This window comes from Cannabis sativa, chromosome X (genome assembly GCF_029168945.1).
Source record: "Cannabis sativa cultivar Pink pepper isolate KNU-18-1 chromosome X, ASM2916894v1, whole genome shotgun sequence".
NCBI classification, from domain to species: Eukaryota; Viridiplantae; Streptophyta; class Magnoliopsida; order Rosales; family Cannabaceae; genus Cannabis; species Cannabis sativa.
This window is the reverse complement of record NC_083610.1, coordinates 14856114-14874834: the sequence shown is the minus strand read 5'-3', so window position 1 is coordinate 14874834 and position 18721 is coordinate 14856114. Positions and strand designations below refer to the sequence as shown.

At 34.3% G+C, this 18721-nt stretch overlaps 2 protein-coding genes and 1 non-coding gene across 7 annotated transcripts; 2 read left to right on the top strand and 1 right to left on the bottom strand.

Annotated features, from left to right (window-relative positions):
* The first annotated feature begins 1314 nt into the window (after positions 1 to 1314).
* On the top strand, positions 1315 to 6532 carry LOC115719588 (ETO1-like protein 1). 2 transcript variants are annotated; one of them, XM_030648793.2, is made up of 6 exons: positions 1340 to 1652; positions 1762 to 2297; positions 2418 to 4130; positions 4552 to 4846; positions 5475 to 5784; positions 6093 to 6532. In XM_030648793.2, the coding sequence occupies exons 2-6, from the start codon at positions 2146 to 2148 to the stop codon at positions 6311 to 6313; spliced, it is 2691 nt and encodes an 896-aa protein (XP_030504653.1). In that variant the 5' UTR covers positions 1340 to 1652; positions 1762 to 2145; the 3' UTR covers positions 6314 to 6532. The 2 variants fall into 2 exon arrangements, with proteins under 2 accessions (XP_030504580.1, XP_030504653.1); XM_030648720.2 differs by having other exon boundaries at positions 1315 to 2297.
* LOC115719402 (uncharacterized) lies at positions 5941 to 17284 on the bottom strand. 4 transcript variants are annotated; one of them, XM_061106441.1, is made up of 21 exons: positions 16754 to 17281; positions 15927 to 16185; positions 15207 to 15316; positions 14983 to 15120; positions 14535 to 14799; positions 14010 to 14338; positions 13789 to 13862; positions 12418 to 12565; positions 11891 to 12077; positions 11364 to 11592; positions 10505 to 11011; positions 10038 to 10095; positions 9656 to 9743; positions 9098 to 9172; positions 8917 to 9000; positions 8639 to 8782; positions 8446 to 8518; positions 7808 to 7890; positions 7650 to 7704; positions 7042 to 7132; positions 5941 to 6321 (listed from the first exon to the last, which is right to left on the bottom strand). In XM_061106441.1, exons 1-20 carry the CDS (start codon positions 17049 to 17051, stop codon positions 7067 to 7069), a joined length of 3270 nt encoding a protein of 1089 aa, XP_060962424.1. In that variant the 5' UTR covers positions 17052 to 17281; the 3' UTR covers positions 5941 to 6321; positions 7042 to 7066. The 4 variants fall into 4 exon arrangements, with proteins under 4 accessions (XP_060962424.1, XP_060962426.1, XP_060962425.1 ...); XM_061106443.1 differs by having other exon boundaries at positions 16757 to 17279; XM_061106442.1 differs by having other exon boundaries at positions 5941 to 7132; positions 16757 to 17280.
* On the top strand, positions 6901 to 6987 carry TRNAM-CAU (transfer RNA methionine (anticodon CAU)). Its single transcript is given in 2 exon segments — positions 6901 to 6938; positions 6952 to 6987. It is a non-coding gene; the product is annotated as a tRNA-Met (tRNA).
* Positions 17285 to 18721: the final 1437 nt, after the last annotated feature.

Below are 18721 nucleotides of genomic sequence, written 5' to 3'. Positions count from 1 at the left end.
TAATAAAAGGAAAGAAAAAAAAAACAAAACGACCTAATATATCAAGCCACAATAAATTTTTAGGGTTTTTATTGAAAATAAAAACAATAAAGAAACAAATTAGCTTTTTGACAATAAAATTTAATCGTATAACTGCAAATGTTGTATTTCGTAATTATAACAAGTTGGTTCAAAAATATTAATTATTTTTTATTAATATAAAAAGAAACAAATCGCGCTTCGGGTGCGGTTTATAAATATTTTTAATTATTTATACAAAAATTATTTTAGTAACATTTAACATTTCTATCTCAATCACAATATAATAATAATAATAATAATTTACTTAATTGATTTTGTAAATATGCTCTCGAAATGGCCTTATTATTTATGAATTATTTCTCTTAATTTGAGCATAGACTTGTTTTTTTAGTACAAGGAGCATGGACTCTTAATGTGTAAATAATAATTATAATATAAAATGAGAAAAATAATACAAAAAATGTAACAATTAGAATAATTAATAGGATAATTTTTCCCGAATTATGCTTTTTCTGAATTTTTTTTTTTTATATATATTTTATTTAAATTTAAATTTTAGATATTTTAAGTTATTTAAATTTTTAATATATCACGTATATTTTAGATATTTTAATTTATTTAAAATTTTAAATTTTTTTATATTCATTTAATCAAAGAGATATTTTCAAATTCTGTTAGAAACATGTGAGAGAGAAAAAAAACAAGAGTTATAAAAAAAATCACATAAACTACACTACCAATAAACAAACACTATATTTGGTGGATACGCATTCAAATTTTATATATATGAATTTTTATATAGTTAACTAATGTTAAAAAAAAATTAAGAAACTAATAAACAAAAATAATTAAAAATATTAAAACCAAAACTACTTACCGCAAACCGTTGGTATATATTATGTTGTTATATGTAATTTATTTGTTTTAATATCAAAAATAATAATTTAAAAAATGTGAGAGAAAAACACTCAAATTATATATATATATATATGAATTTTTATATAGTAAACTACTATTAAAAAAATTAAGAAACTAATAAATAAAAATAACTAAAAATATTAAAACCAAACCTACTTACCACCAAATCATTAATATATATTATATATATAAAAGCAATTAAAATTTATGACTTGGGACGAATAAGAAATTATCAGACAAAGTATTTAATTTATTGATAAAAATTAAATTAGATATTTATTTAAATTGAAATTATAGTGTAAATTATTTTTATTATTATTATTATTATTATTTTTTAATGTAAGAGGGTCAGACGTAACCAACAGTAGCTGTGATTTTCGACTTTTGAGCCTGTTAACTTAACGGAAGGAAATAAAGAAAGTGAGAGAGAAAGAAAGGAAAAAAAGAAGCTTTCTCTTTTACCAAACAAATGGTAGGAAAAGAAAAAGTAAAGAAAAGTTAAAGTATCAATTTTTATTTGGATTCCACTACTTTCATCTATCTCATCTCATTTAATTCTGCTCCTCCTTCTCTGATGCGGGTTATGCTGCAAATTCGAGTTTGAACTGAAAAGGGTCTCTCTTCATCTGCCTCTCTCTTGTTTCTTTCTGCTATTTTGGCGTTTTTAATCAGAGTTTTGGCTCCACACTGTTCAAGATTTCGCTAAGCTTCTGGTACAGATCATTCCGTAGTCGCTGGGGGATTTTGCTCTTCTTCTGGGCTATTTTTATTTTTTTTAAAAAAATTCACTGAAGAAGCTAATGAAATTTTGTTGTAAACTAGAGTTCATTTCTGCGAATCTCAGAATGAAGAGGAGGCAAACTCACAGAAGATTGTGCCTTTTTGGTGGGTCGTAACAAACCTTAATTTATGTCCCTTTTTTTTTTCATTCCCTTAGGAAATTAGAGCACCCACTTAATTTTTCAAGTGTTTGTAAATTTTATTTTCAATTTCATTTTTTGAAAAATAGTGTTCCTGGATGGGAACAAGATGTCATCTCAGGAATAGTGGATTTGAGATCAGTGGTAGTCCCTTGTTTATTTTATTGCGGTAGTTCTCTTCTCTCTTATTTTTTCTCCATATATATTTTCATTTGTTTGAGCTTTTGAGAGAAAATCCCATAAGGGTATTGTGGAGATCTGGGATTTGTTTAATCTGTTATGCCCCATGAGGACTTTTTTCCCCTCTGAATCATACAAAGACACTCAGCTCAACGCTCTCAATCCACAGTCTTGGCTCCAGGTTGAAAGAGGGAAAGCTATTAAAGTTTCATCACCCCCTCCTTCTACTTCTACTTCTACTTCTTTCTCCTCATCTATGTAAGTCACTTCATTTTCAAAATATATATGTATGTTTTTCATATAAAAACACTGAATCGATTTACTAAAGCTTTCATTTTTTGTTTTCTTTTTGTGATGGTGGTGGTCAAATCCTTGTAGAGAGTCTCTCATCAAGGTCCCTGAGCCTGCCATACTCCCTTTTTTTAAACCTGCTGATTATGTTGAGGTATTAGCCCAAATTCATGAAGAGCTTGACTCTTGTTCTCCAGAAGAGCGGTCGAATCTCTACTTGTTACAATTCCAGGTCTTTAGGGGCCTTGGAGAAGTTAAACTGATGCGGAGAAGCCTCCTTGCTGCTTGGCAAAATGCTAGCACTGTTCATGAAAAACTTGTTTTTGGAGCATGGTTAAAGTATGAGAAGCAAGGGGAAGAGCTTATAGCTGACTTGCTCGCCACTTGTGGTAAATGTGCTCAAGAGTTTGGCACCATAGATGTTTCTTCTCAGCTTCCTTTTGAGGTAAACACAAGTTCCTACGAGACTGTGTCCGTGAATGGGAACCAAATTTTGAAAAGTGTTGTTTTTAGAATTGGAGAGGAAAAAATAGTTTGTGATAGGCAGAAAATATCAAGCCTTTCAGCTCCATTTCATGCCATGCTTAATGGGTGTTTCTCAGAATCACTCTGTGAGGACATAGATTTATCTGAAAACAATATTTCTGCATCTGGTATGAAGTTAATCAGAGAATTCTCAGTGACTGGAAGTTTGAGTGGAGCCCGACCACATCTTTTGTTGGAAATATTAGTTTTTGCAAATCAGTTTTGTTGTGAAAGGCTCAAAGATGCTTGTGATAGGATACTTGCATCTTTGGTGTTGTCTAGAGATGATGCTGTGGAGCTCTTGGAATGTGCTTTGGAGGAGAATTGCCGTGTCCTTGCCGCATCTTGTTTGCAAGTTTTTTTAAATGATCTTCCTAATTGTATAAATGATAGTCGAATTGTGGAAATATTCCGGCATGCTGATAGGCAACAGAGATTTATCATGGTTGGACCGGCATCATTTTCGCTCTACTGTTTATTAAGTGAAGTTGCTGTGAACCTTGATCCTCGTTCAGATACAACAGCTTGCTTCCTTGAAAGGCTGGCTGAATTCGCTGAAAATGACCGGCAAAGAATGCTGGCTTTTCATCAGTTGGCATGTGTGAGGCTCATGAGAAAAGAGTACGATGAAGCCGAACGTCTCTTTGAGGCAGCTTTAAAAGTAGGACATCTTTACTCTGTTACAGGTTTAGCTAGACTAGCTTGCATTAAGGGTAATAAACTTTGGTCCTACGAGAAACTCAGCTCTGTAATTTCCTCAATGTCCCCACTTGGATGGATGTATCAAGAAAGGTCACTATACTGTGAAGGTGATAAGAGGTGGCAAGATCTTGAGAAAACAACTGAATTGGACCCAACTCTTACTTACCCTTACATGTTCCGTGCTGCTTCCATGATGCGAAATGAGAATGTTCAAGCTGCACTTGCAGAGATTAATCGGATCCTTGGATTCAAACTGGCATTAGAATGCTTGGAGCTACGGTTTTGTTTCTATCTTGCTCTTGAGGATTACCAATCAGCTCTATGTGATGTTCAAGCAATTCTTACACTCTCCCCAGAATATAGGATGTTTGAGGGACGGGTGGCAGCATCCCAACTTCGAACGCTTGTTCGTGAGCATGTGCAAAATTGGACAACTGCAGATTGCTGGCTGCAACTGTATGATCGGTGGTCATCTGTGGATGATATTGGATCACTATCTGTTATCTACCAGATGCTTGAATCAGATTCAGCAAAAGGCGTCTTGTATTTTAGACAGTCGTTGCTTCTCCTCAGGTAGTTCTTGGTTTAGTTCTTATAGTTTTATATTACATTAACATGAACATTAAATTATTGGTATGTTATTTGGTACCGGTGATCTAATTGAGTTTTTTATCTTCATGAATACCAGGAGATTAGTCTAGTACATTACCATCAATATTTTTAAATACAGCATATTGTTGTGTTATCTAGGTCTCAACAATCTATTATGTCCAAGTCTAACCTAAAAATTTGTGTTCCTGAGTTGCCAAGCCTGCCTCCAAGAAAAACAATTGTATGAGTTTGCAGCAAATGCTGTGTACCAGCCATCTAGCATAACTTGTTTAAATCCTGTTTTTGGCCTCATGCTCCATTTTTGAACAGTTTACGTTCTCTTGGGCTCCTTCCTTTTGTAGCCGTCAACTTCTCTAGAAGTCTTATGTCTTTCGATGACCAGGTTAAACTGTCCTGAAGCAGCCATGCGGAGTTTACAGTTGGCTCGTCAGCATGCATCCAGTGACCATGAACAGCTTGTCTATGAGGGTTGGATTTTATATGATACAGGTCATTGCGAGGAAGGACTAAGAAAAGCTGAGGAGTCTATTAAAATCAAGAGATCTTTTGAAGCCTTTTTCCTGAAAGCATATGCACTGGCTGATTCTAGCCAAGACCCATCTTGTTCATCATCAACTGTTATTTCTCTACTTGATGATGCCTTAAAGTGCCCCTCAGATAGGCTACGGAAAGGCCAGGTGTGCTTTCACTGTCATCTCATTTCTTAAATATTTTCTTTTTCCTTTTCTTTTGCTGGAATAGAAATGGAGTGTGTTTTCTAATAAACTTGAGCATCGTACCTGCATTACTTTGATAATTTCTCATATACCGTAGGTTGGTTGACTGAGTAACCATTCTGTTTGCATGTCTTCTAGAGAGAATTAGATAACACATTACTTATTGGCATCTTAGTGATAGTGATTAGGGAAGAGAGAACGCTGGCCTTGAATTTTATACAGTTGCTGATTGGAAGTAAGAACTGCAATGGTGACCGTTTTTTAGGAGGTTAGTTTGAATTGAAAATGCAGATTAGCTGAAAGAAACCGAAGACTAACAATCATAGAAAAGATATTTGTTGGCCATACTGGTTTGCAGATAGGTTCTGTATTGTTAAAGTGTCTATTAGGAAATACAAAATTTTTAGGTTAAATCTTTGACCAAAAAATGAAGCTTAGGATGTTGAAAGTTTTTTATTTATTTGTTGAATGTATATTGTGGACGCTTAGTGATAAAAGCCCTAGAAGGAATTGCCTCAACCTTACTGCATGAAAAGAGCATACCGCAGAACATTTCTAACCTTTTCTACCTTTCAATATCCATTTGCAGGCACTCAACAATCTTGGCAGTGTTTATGTTGACTGTGGGAAATTAGATTTGGCAGCTGAATGCTACACTGAAGCTCTTAATATCCGGCATACTCGAGCCCACCAGGGGCTAGCACGGGTGCATTCCATGAAAAACAATAAGTCTGCTGCGTATGAGGAAATGACTCGATTGATTGAGAAGGCCCAGAACAATGCCTCTGCTTATGAGAAGAGATCTGAATACTGTGATCGGGAACTCACTAAGGCAGATCTGGAGATGGTTACGCGTTTAGATCCACTTCGGGTTTACCCTTACAGATATCGAGCTGCTGGTTAGAACTCTAGTCCTTAACATATTTAGCTTTCTAGTAGTTGCGTAGTTTTTTTTTTTTTTTTTGAACAAGGGACAGGGGTCAGATGACCATAGTTAATACAGTAAATCTTTTTTTCATTTTAACATAATTGATATGATACTGCGTAAAACATGGATTGAAACTACTTGGTGACTCTGTAATACAAATAACACTGCCAAAAGCTGTTTTAAGTGTCCGCCTTAGTGTATACATTTCACAAAAAAGAAAAAAAAAGAAGCCATATTTCAGCTGGTAATGAGTTTGATCTACCTTCATGATTGCAACAGTGTTAATGGATAGCCACAAAGAACAGGAGGCCATTGCTGAATTGTCGAGGGCAATTGCATTCAAAGCAGATGTTCATCTTCTACACCTAAGAGCCGCATTCCATGAACATATTGGGGATGTGTTGGGTGCTTTACGAGACTGTCGAGCTGCCCTCTCAGTGGACCCAAGCCATCAAGAAATGCTGGAACTTCAGAGTCGTGTAAACAGCCACGAGCCCTGAATTGTGGGCTACAAAGAAGAAAAAGGACCAAAAAAAATGTATCACCTGTATATTAGCAGTAAGCATGTGCATGCAAGGTACATGTCATATGGCATTCTGTTTTATTGGGTCCAAGTTTTGGTAAAAGATTTTTGTAACATTATTTATAATTGTGCGTCCATGTTTCCATCGTGACTTTATTGAATTCATATGAAGATGCCTCCAGAGCTTGTATATTCATCAAGAATGTTACTAACTAGCGTCAATGGATCAAACTAAACTTGGCATAACTAAAATGCGTTCAACTAATCTGACTCACTTGAAAGAGAATGCAGAATTAGAAAAGAAAGAAAAAAATTATTTCCTCAACACGTTTCAGTAACTTGGGGAAATCAAGCTCCATTAAGTTGGTCTTAACTTAATTAATAAATATACCTTGTCATAGCCTAATTGCCTAGAAGTTGGTCTTTTCTTTCAATTGTAATCATAGTTAACGTTGTCACCGGTAAAAAAGTTCAGTACAAAATAGACCTGAACCACTTTTTTTGACTTTTCTGGAAAGTTGCGAGCTATGTTTTCTATGCTAAGTTACCAAAACAACAAAGGAAGGGGTGGTGGCGCAGTTGGCTAGCGCGTAGGTCTCATAGCTATAAAGAGTGATCCTGAGGTCGAGAGTTCGAGCCTCTCTCACCCCATTTTTCATTTTTTTATTATATATTATTTTTTTAAAAAAAATGCAAAACTAATACCTTTATGCGGTCTGATGAGAAGATCTCATTCTTTAGGAGAAATTTTGAAATAAGGATGCTGCAAAGCTTCATCGACGGTTAACCTATCCTCCTGCAATCCAAATTATAAGGCGTTAACTAATAAGTTTGTGGTACGTGCTTCCAATTCCTAGAATCAAATGAAAGAAAAAGATAACATAAAATTTTATATATAATATAATGGATTAAAATTTATATAATATATGCACACGGTGTAAATTCCGTGTAAAATTTATTACTGCAACAACTAAGATTTAAAATCCAACACTATTAATAGTGTGTAATTTGGTGCACACCAATTTAGTGTTATTGTAGGATATTGTCCCACATGGATTAAATGATTTGAGCCATTTATAAAAACATGAACTACTTCACTTATTACCAAATGATTTTGAAATAAAACCTATGATTCTTGTCATAACCCATGTTGTTATAGATGACTTATTATTTTTACATTTAATCAAGTGGGGTAATATTGTCCAATGTGTATAATTTGGTGTATCCTTAGCGCCAAATAGTATAAAATTCCACACTAATTTAGTGGAATTGTCCCTACAAGTACTGCACAGCTACAGAATGAAAGAACTTACAGGATTCCAGAGCAAAAGATCTCGCACTAGCCGCAGAAGCCAAACATTATTGAACCTGTAGGGATTAAGAAGATGAGTCTGGATGTGCAAACATGAAACAACACCAAGTTCAAGACAGATAATGAGGGAAAGGTTATCATCTCAGCTTCTAAACTAACCCTATTTTAAGTGGATCTCTACTCCTTATTTGATAGGAAAAAAACTCCTCTGAGCATTTCCAGGATGCTGGTGATACTCCAACCTGATTATAAGAAATTTACCATGTCAGGCACTTGCAAAACCTAAACAATCTGCAAAAGTTTCAATGGAGAAGAAAATGGATAGAAGCTAAACATTGGATTAAATCTAAACAATTCCTTCTCATTCGAGTTATAACATTGGATTAAAGCTAAACAATTCCATATCATTCGAGCTATAACATTCAATTAAAGCTAAACAATTCTTCATCATTCGAACTCATTCATAATTGGTGCTGAATGGAAAGGCAGTCGAATTCAGATATGTAATGTTATTATAAAGCAAAGCTAGCAGCAAAGTTCAAGTATATCTGAGAATATTCAACAAAAATTGGTAACGAGAAAATAATGACAAGAAGTAAAATAAATTTAAATGACAATACACATCTAACAGCAGACCACGAAAACACAAATAAAAGACACCAACGAAAATATTTCTACAAATGATCTCAGAAGAGTCATGATGTTTCCCCTGAAGATGTGTGGTAATATTTTATATTTTGAAAAAACCCAGGGACTAAGATGGTTTATATCTTGAATGAATAAGATGGTACACTTACTCGGTCCATTGTACTGTGATGTTTTGGGAAAGCCCCAGGGACTAAAATACACAGCTCCATGAATGACCTAAGTCTGGTACCACAAAATAAAGGGAAAAAGAGGAAAACAGTCTAAATCATCAACCTTGACAGCCATACATACCACAACACACTAAAAGAGTATCTAGATCAGGATTTTAGGAGCAAAACTTACTTATATGCAAGCTCTTTTAAACCTACATTCCAACCCTGGAGATGCTGATCTAAGAGAGCTCGTGTATAATCACTAATCTGAAAAACATTAGGTGATCCCAAGGTCAACTCTAAGATCACAACACCAATGCTCCACATATCATACCTGTCAATATACCAAGTGAGCATTTTAAGGGTAAGCACAGACCCACACACTATAATAAGATATGTGAAATTATTTATGCCTTGATATATCAACTGAAAGATAAATCTAATCTCAGTTCATAAAATGCCACATACTTCAAAGTTTTGGTCATTGGTCCCTGGTGCCAACTAGAATTCAGCAAAGCTTCAGGAGGAGCATACTCGTTAGTTTGTTCAGCTCTGGAAAATGCAAAAAACCATATACCATGAATAACACATTAATAAGGAAATGTCTATGAATCACGACAGAAATAGCCACGAAAAGAACACAACTTACTTAGAAGGTCCTGAAGAACCATATAAATGCTTCAGTGTAAACTCGTCCATAGCACTTCCAAAGTCAATTATGCGCCTAAGATTTAAGAAAACCAAACTATAATAAAAAATAAAAAATAAAAAAGACACAAAGAACAGTGTGACAAAAAGAAAAAAAAAATTACAGACCAAACAAAAAGGTATAAAAGCAATTTATTGCTAAAAACAATTTCAAAATACAAAACAAACTTTATTGACTCAGAACGCCGTAATGCTACAAAATGTGGGTGGGTTTTGTTACCAAGAAAATTACAAGCACATATGAGTTAATGCAAATTCAGATAATTACGTAAATAGATGTATACTACTGAAGATATTGGGAAAATAGAGTTATAGAATTTGTGAAACCTGCAGAAAAATTAAAATAGCCACTAATCTGAATATAAAGTCCATTGCATTATTATACTCCAACTCAGAATATAAAGTCATCAGTTGAAATGAGAAGAGTAGAAGCTTTGACCATGAAGCTATAACAGTTACAAAAGACCAGAATAAAGCCATGCAATGCAATTTACAGTACATTTTACTAGTGAAGTTATCCTCTCCATTTGGAATCACATTCAGACATCTCCCTGTTTTTTGATCTTTGAAGCATATCACCATATTCCCTACAGAAAATAATGATAATAATAATAAAAAAAACCAATAAATTAGTAGATCTGAAAGAGAGAAGAAAGAAGACAAAAATTACAAATATTTTTTTTTTAAAAAAAGGCCATGTTTTGTTAGTGTAAGAAAATGCCAGATATAAATGTAGGATTAAATTATCCCGACATAGGTAGGGGATCTTTCTTATCTTTTTAGTTTTTTGGAAAAACAAATCTTTAGGCAACTCCACGGGCATTTATGTGTCAAAAAGCAAAATTAAACAAATATAAATTAACAGCAGAGCAATCTCTCACCAGGTTTAATATCCCTGTGGGTGATGTTGCGATCATGACAGGACTTGACTGCCATCAACTGAAAGAAAAACAATTACGTATTGTAAGGATTGCATGAGCTCAATATGCTAGATTTCCTTTTACAAGAAAACAGACAGAACTAACAACCCCCAAAAAAAAATCTATAACTCTCCTAAAAGCATGTTTTCACACAAAGCAACTGTTACAACTTACAAACAAAAGCAACCTTGCTACACAATATTTAGACAAAACAACAGTCTTACAAAAAGCTTTTACTCATCCTTGAAAGTTGAAACCATATATTCAGCATCCATCAAAGACATGTCTTCATCTTATATGCCAGACAATATTTGTAATAGGACTATCCAATCCACACAATAATTATACAAGATAGCAGTAAGAAAAATCAACTACTACAACAAAGAATCATAAAAGGCTCAAATGAAAATGATTTATTGCAGACATACCAACTGCCATATGAGACTCCGCATTTCCTCTTGTCCTGCTTCTGTTGTCTTTAACCAATGCCACCATTTCGAAGGATACAGCATCTGAGCATACTTCCCATCCTCAGCTTTTTCCTCATTGCCATTCTTATCTACTTCTTTCAGACTATATAAAAGCTTTGACAATGACACACCCTCATAATGAAATACAAGCCATATTTCATTAGTTCGGGATTCAAAAGATTCTACAAATCTAGCAATATGATTTAAACCTTCTTCATAATAACCCCTTTGTGGGCTAAACTTATCTTGAATCATATTTTTGAAGCTCCAACTGTTTCCTATTTCATGTGCCATGTATTCATTTGTTTCTATTATGTCATAGACACCTAAACATGATGTTTTCGGGAAACTGCCTAAAGCTCCAGTTGTTGGCAAACCTCCAAGACACTTTGAAGCATTTAAAAAGACTTCTCCAAAATGTCTCTCACGTAGACCACTTAGGTAAACTGCTGTCCCTTTCTCTACCTGTTGATGTAATCAACTACTCAGTAGCTGCCATTTTGGCCTATCCATAATAAAACTTGAAAAAATATGGGGTTTCAATCCCTTCAACATTCAAAAGAATAGTAATTAAATCTGAAAGACTTTACATAGATACATAATGAGTATTTATAGTCAATGGAAATTCCCATAATTATGAACCTCTGAACTCAAGTAAGGATTTAAGTCAAACAATTGCAACAAAATAAAACAGATCTTAGATCAAAAAACCTCCCAGTAAAGAGTCACCCCTGCTGTAGACAGGTGAATATTGAAATGACAATAATTAATAATTACCATTATTGTTGAAAAAACAAGTTGTCATGAAAATAATTACCATTATACGTTTTAAAACAAACAAGTTGTCTTCAACAGAATCAGATTGACCATTGTGACCTGATGAGCTGCTATTCTTGCTTTGTGAATCAAATGGGATAGAATTAAATGAGACATTATTTTCTCTGCCACTGAAATCAGAAGAGTTGCTGCCCTCATGAAAATTCCAATGAAAAGCCATCCATACCTCACCATATGATCCTTGACCAAACCTCTTCTTTAAAACATAGCTGGTAAAGCGAAGAGAGTAAGTTAGATGCAAGAAAAAAACAATAATTTGCATAGAAAAGGATAAAGTCAATAATAAAGCTAGAACAACCACATGTAAAAAAAAATCTGTGCGATGCCCAACCCCCTATCACCCTAAGAATCCATAATTTAGTACCATAGACAGCCACATATGCTATTTAAGGAATAAATTGGGACAAAGTCATCAGTGCCACTGCCAATAAAATATTTTTTTGAACTGACAATAAAATATTAAAAGTATATACATAATAAAAAAAATGAAGAAGAAGATATTTATACCTCAAACTAGAAATTTCAAATTCAGAAGATCCATTTTTCGAATCAGAACCATGAATAGGAATTGATTCAAGAAAACCAATGAAACTTGAAAAACCTTCTGGATTTATACACTGATCTTTGGTGCCATCAGCATTCATTCCATGATGCAAGCACAGATTATGGTCATGATATAGATTTACAGATCCACCTAAAATTAAAAATTGAATATTATAGGCAGTGCTCTATCATATAATACAACATACCAACATAAAGAAAATTTATGGTAAAGGATTTTCATGCAGCAGAAGCATATGACAAAGTTGCTAATTGCCTATTTGTAAATAACACCAGCATAAATTGAATTACAAGTTGAAGTTAAATCAATCAAGAAAATGAAAATTGGAAGAGAAGTTCAAATAGCCTCAATCCATATGCCTCATGATAACAATATTCATATATACACATATATAGATAGATATATAAATTAAGGTTTGTGGCTCCATGAAACTAAATAGCCAGAATATTACACCAGTAACACCTTTACTTACTAAAACTGTGGTCAATGGACCCAGGAAGAGCCTTAGGTACGGCATAATTTCCATTGTCAACCTTTTCGGCTTGCAATGTGTAATCTGTGAGTTCAGCAAGGTTCTCAGCTAAATAAAACCAGCCAATATACCCCTGTTTCCTTTGTACCTAAAACAAGAAAAGCAGCCAATAATATGAATAGAAAATATTTTACATCAACTGGGATATTTCTAGTGATTAAACACTAATCATGATAAAAAAAAAGTAATAATTAAAAATCTGGGTGGATCATCGATTACTGTCAAGATCCCTAAGGGCGCGTTTGGAAAGCCACCTGGAAATTGGAATTGGATGTAATTGGAAGTAATTACACAGTTTGACGTGTTTGTGTGGCCACGTAATTACATGGTAACTGTGTAATTAGAGGTAATTGGGAGGCCTCAATTACTCTCTCTAATTCTCATACCCCCCATGATAATTGGGTGTAATTACATACCAAAAATAAATTTAAATTATTTTAATTAATTGATATGATATTTTAATTATTTTTAATGTATTGACTTTCCCTTTTTCTATGAATCATCTAAAAACAAGGTTGGATTGTATTAGCATGTTGTGTACTTCACAACTTTATTCGCAAGTGGAATTGGGATGATGAATTTTTCGAAGAGGACATGGAAAATGAAATAGGAAATTGTGAAAATTTGAACAATATTGATATTGATTCGGATTCAGATGAAGAACTTGGTGACGGGCCAGCAGATGATGACAAGCAATATATGTTTAATTTTAGAGATATAATAGCTCAAAATATATGGAATGCAAGAGCAATTAGATAGTCTTAAAAAAATTGTTTTAAATATTTGCTACTAAATTGGTATAGTTTTGACTTTATTTTATGAAGAGATTATTATTTATTTATATATAATTAATTGATGAAATTTATTTTTAAATATTATAATATTAATTTACTGTGTAATTACTAACTATCATGCCAAACATGATATTAGGAATTCACATGTAATTACCACTTGACATCCAAACACACCTTGTATTTTAAAATACAATGTAATTACTATACAGTGTAATTACTACCCTAGTAATTACACTGCATAGTAATTACACAGTTGTTTCCAAACAGACCCTAAATGGTACTACCATTGACATTTACCAACACAAAATTATCCCCATAACGACCACATGAAAACAGAAAGCGTCAGTATAAACCCCAAAGGGACTCAAATAGCATTGTGAGATACTATTAAATCTATTAAGTAAAAAACTGTAATGTATCCAACTGGAAAATAGATCTCTACAGCTAATACATGAACATAATAAGAACATCTTCTGATAATAAAATAAACCAAGAAATCTTATGTTGTCAAACTTACCAATAACCTTTCAAACTTGGTCATAACTGGATGAGCAGGCTTCACATGAACTATCTCAGATCTGATCTCATTGACTGGAAAAGATGACAAAAATGTAATAAGGAATGTATATTATCTTAAAAGAGTAATGTTTAATTATGGTACAACATAAAAATATGACTCATCAAACATTGCTTTGAACAGCAAACAAAAGTCAGAAAGATGTAAAAGCAGGGACACACCTGAGAAATCATACATGGAATTCTGTAACCCTGATGCAGGGGAACCTTTGTCTCCTTCTTTGTTTTCTAATGGAACAACAACAGCTGCCACATTATCCATACTGCCCTTTTCAAATGCGTTGTTTACTATGCAGTCAGCTAATGAGTAGGAACATGAAGAAGATAGCTCTGATCTACGGGGGCCATGACTTCGTACTTCCCATAACAAGTCACAAACGTCTTGTAAGCTTAATTTCTCAAAAATTCCATCAGATGCAGCGACCAGATAGCTATCATTTGTAGTCAGTGGTTGCCAATCTGTCCATTCTGGTGCGGATATAACACCATAGCTGATGTGAGATTAGCATAAAACTGAATGAGTATTCTGTCATAAATTAAATAAAATGGATGGATGATAAATGCAAGATGTACAAAATTGACCATTCTTTCCTTTGACAGCAAACACTGTTATGAAACATGACATTGGGAACATAAGGAGAAGGATGGAAATGGTAAGAGATATTAGTCCAGAACTTTGAGCCTCACCTCTTGAAGGAAACATCACCAATTGCCCGAGAAATAGCCAGCTGACCATTGACTCGAGGCACACCACCCCATTCAAGAACATAGCCACCAGCATTTTCAACCCGAAATCTTTCATCATCTCTGTTGGGATGATGATCTCTTGTTAATTCTTTCACAGAAAAATGCAATGATCCACTGGAGGAAGGGGACCTAGAGTTTACACCATTTCTTACATGTGAAATAGCACCATTACGTCTTTCTTGCCTATATAACTTTAAATAAGTGGCTGCAGTTCAAAAGCACCAAAAAAAAAATGAATAATCTCCACAACACTATCATTTTTCAAAACAAGCAAGAAAAAACTATACCAGGATAAGTTACTCTTATTGAAATGCATCATGACATAGTAAAGTATAAGCAACATTTGTTCAGGAAAAAAGAATGAACTGATTTTTAGCCAAAGTATGACCTTTAGCTTCTGCAGGTGACTGAAATTTTTCAGAGCACAGAAAGGCTTTCGAGTCTCCAATATTAGCAACTAAAAGTTGACCATCTGCTAATAGAATGACTGTGGCTGTTGAACCAGACTCCAGATTCTTTCTAGATGCTTCCTTCATGATTCGATTGGATTGAAGTCAATACAACAGAAAAAGCATGACATACTATGCAAAACGATTCCGCAACAAATATAACATGCCTTGGTAAAAATTGCATCTATGTCGTTGATTGCTCTCAACAATGCCTCCTTCAAAATTACCAAGTGAGGAGCATCAACAAAATTATCTGACAGTGAAGTCTTAAACCTGGAACAGTATTGATATATTGAAGACTTTTGAGCACAGCATTAATACAGTAGACCCCCCAATAAAATACAAAATAAGATACATGCATAATAAAACAAATGTATTACACTACATAACAACAAATCTATCAACAGGAAAAGAGTCCTAAAATTGGCTGACCTGAAAAAAGAGTCCTAAAATTGGAGAAAATAAATAGGAGACATACACATAATATAGCCAATATGAAGTAAATGCACAAGAGCCAGGCTTAGCTTCAAATTACAGTCATATATAACAGTACGAAGTATTACATAATGAAAAATGACACACTACCTTTAAACATTGCTAAGCTTCCATGACAAATTAATCATGATGCAAAGGGAACAACTCTATTACTTATTGATGTGTTATAGTTTCATAACTTTGTACCATGAGAAGTTATCATGTGACGAGAGTAAATAATTGTTATGTCAAAGAAAAGAACCTTTAGTGGAAAAAATCTCTAGTCTAGTGATTGCTACCACATTCACATGTTATGAGAATAAATTATCTCTCGTACTTTTAACTCTGTAGATAGGGTTGTCTCAAGTCAATGTATACAGAAACAAAAACAGGTTACAGGGAAAACCACCTTTGATGATCCAACTCATGGTGCCCCAATACTTCTTCCCAATTAAGCAATCGAAAAACATTATCATCTTCATTACTCTTCAGCAATCTTCCAATGGGTCTCTTGAATACAACAGAATATGTTGCATCGAGAAGAAAGTATGTATGTAAGATGAAGTATTCCAATAAAAGCTTTGACGCCAACTCACTAGCTTCGGCACCATTATGACCATCAAAAACAGCAACCACTCCGACAGTTACCTCCTTAAGCCCAAATTTTCCTGTTCAAGTATTTAGTATGCTACCATGAGAATCACTTGACAATATAAATAACCCAAATGAGAAAAGTCTTAAAATTAAAAAATGTTTTACTAAATTCATAACTTGAATGATATGATAGTTCATGTGGCAGTTAAATGAGTATCTAGAAAAATGCATACATTAAATACTAGCTGATTATATAATATGTCACAATTATCAAATTAAGTTCTACATAATTTGTCAAGATGAACACTACTCTTTCAACAACAAAACTGAACACTACCGGAGGCAACTTTCTTCCCGCTATTTTACCATCAATTTCTTCAAGCGATGAAACCGCAATTAGGTTGTATACCATGACACTAGACATTGAAGATATCAATGATGAAGTAAAACTTAAACTCTTGTTAATGTGCTGAGATTAAACGCTAAGCAAAAAAACATACTCGTATTGAATTTAACTTACTCTAAAAATCAATTCAGCTAAGAACAATTTACAGAAAGAAAACCCTAATACCAATGAAATATAACAATATCCACAATCACAATCATATATAGAGATAAAGGAAAAAAAAAAAGGTTTCATACTACCGGGGAAAGGGATTCGTAGATCGAGAACGCAGAGAGCTCGATCTTCCTGAGAATGTCTTCGACCTTGAAGCATGGACAATTGACAGGGCTCTGTGTTCCATGATTGAGAAGCGTAATAGGATTCAGAAGATGAAAGCTTCCAGCGGGGACACTTAGGGGATTGAAAAACAGCCGGAGCACCTCCTTCTCTGTAGACCGTCAAACATGTCGACGATTCTCCGAAAGTGCACTTCGCCATGGCAAGAAGTAGAAGCCATATGGAGGAGAGTAAATGAAAATTGAAGAGTGCAATCATTGAATTAAAATAAATTCATAAAAGAGAAACCGTTAAATGATTTCTTGTGTTTATAATAACATAGCGATTGATGATGAGTAAAGAAGAAGATTTGATCTTCTTTCCTTTTCCCTCCAAAATTCCTCTCTTTATTCTTTTCTTCTACTCCAACGGCCACCAACGGTACAGAAATGGGTAATAACATTTGGAAGGGGCAATTTTTCTATAGGGGTGGGCTCCCAATTGGAAAACTTACATTTCAAAACATTAATGGCACTTTTTTTTGAACCAAAAAATTAAACTTTATTAAATCAAATCAGCTACCAAGATAGCTTCCAAACCAGCAAAGACAACACTCCCGCGGAAACACAGCCAGGAATAGAACTAGAAGAACAAACTAAAAAGTTAGCCGCCTGGTTCCCGGACTGTTTAACAAAACTAATTGAAATAGGAAACAAAAGAGAGGATTACTTATGCAACACAATCCGAAATTAAAAGCCCAATCGGAGACAACAAACACTTCTTCTATTGCACAGCTCGTACCAGCAGCAGCGAGTCCGCCTCCATAATCACACCAGCAGGCACACCCCCCTCGACCCACCTTCCTTTCACCCAACTAAGCACCTCTTTCAATGCCATAGCTTCAGCCAAAAATGGGTCGGGCTGACCATAAGTTTTAACTGCCAGCGCATCAATGAATGAACCATTATGATCCCGAGCAATCCACCCCAAACCGAGACTATTGTCATCCTCAAAGACAACAGCATGACAATTAACCTTAATCTCACCAAAATAAGGTTTAGCCCATTGCTCACACCCGGAAGTATTCGAACCAGAAATTGGCAACACACCTCTACTCTCCATGTAACGCCCTGTCCAACAGGGACGCCACGTGTGTGCACTTTATTTAAAATACCAATAATTATATAAGATGTAATTATACTAAAAGTGTGGGTAATTAAAAATTTTGATAGTTAAAACTCAACCTTTAAACTATTTAACAAAAGATAAGTAACATGATTTATGGGGTCCCCCTGTTTCCAAAATATTTACAAACTGGTTTCAAAGTATTTTACAACATAAACTTTATATTTTCCAAAATACAATCAAAATAGAGCATCCTGTAAACTCTACCCGCTACTGTATGTACATTGCTGCTGTGACCATAACTCATGGTTGTTCGACTTTAGCTTTTCCTTTACCTGCACCATAAAGCACCAGTGAGTCACAGAGACTCAGCAAGAAAGTGACTAAAACAATAATTGAAAGAAAATGATTATCAACTTATTCTCATGCCATTATGTTTACTCACTATTCGATAATAATAAGCATTTCCTTAAACATCATACATTCCTGGTACTTAATAAAGTACCACTTTTACCACTCGTTACATACGAGCTGAATATGTCACTATCGTTGCCCGATAACGCAAACGATAAGTAAGAAACCTAACCGCGGTTTCAAGAGTAATTACTCATAACGGTAATAACCGTTTCCAACCCTAGGTAATAACCTAGGCTTAATAAGCTTTAATCAACATCATGTTAATAATCAAAATCACCTCCATTCATTCATTGATTTTTAACCACATACGGTGCTTACCACTTTTCTTACCTTAATTCAGAAGTCAAGAATATGGCCGACCTGGGTGGAAAAACAAGCTAGGCAATCCCGGTCCTATGTCACGACAA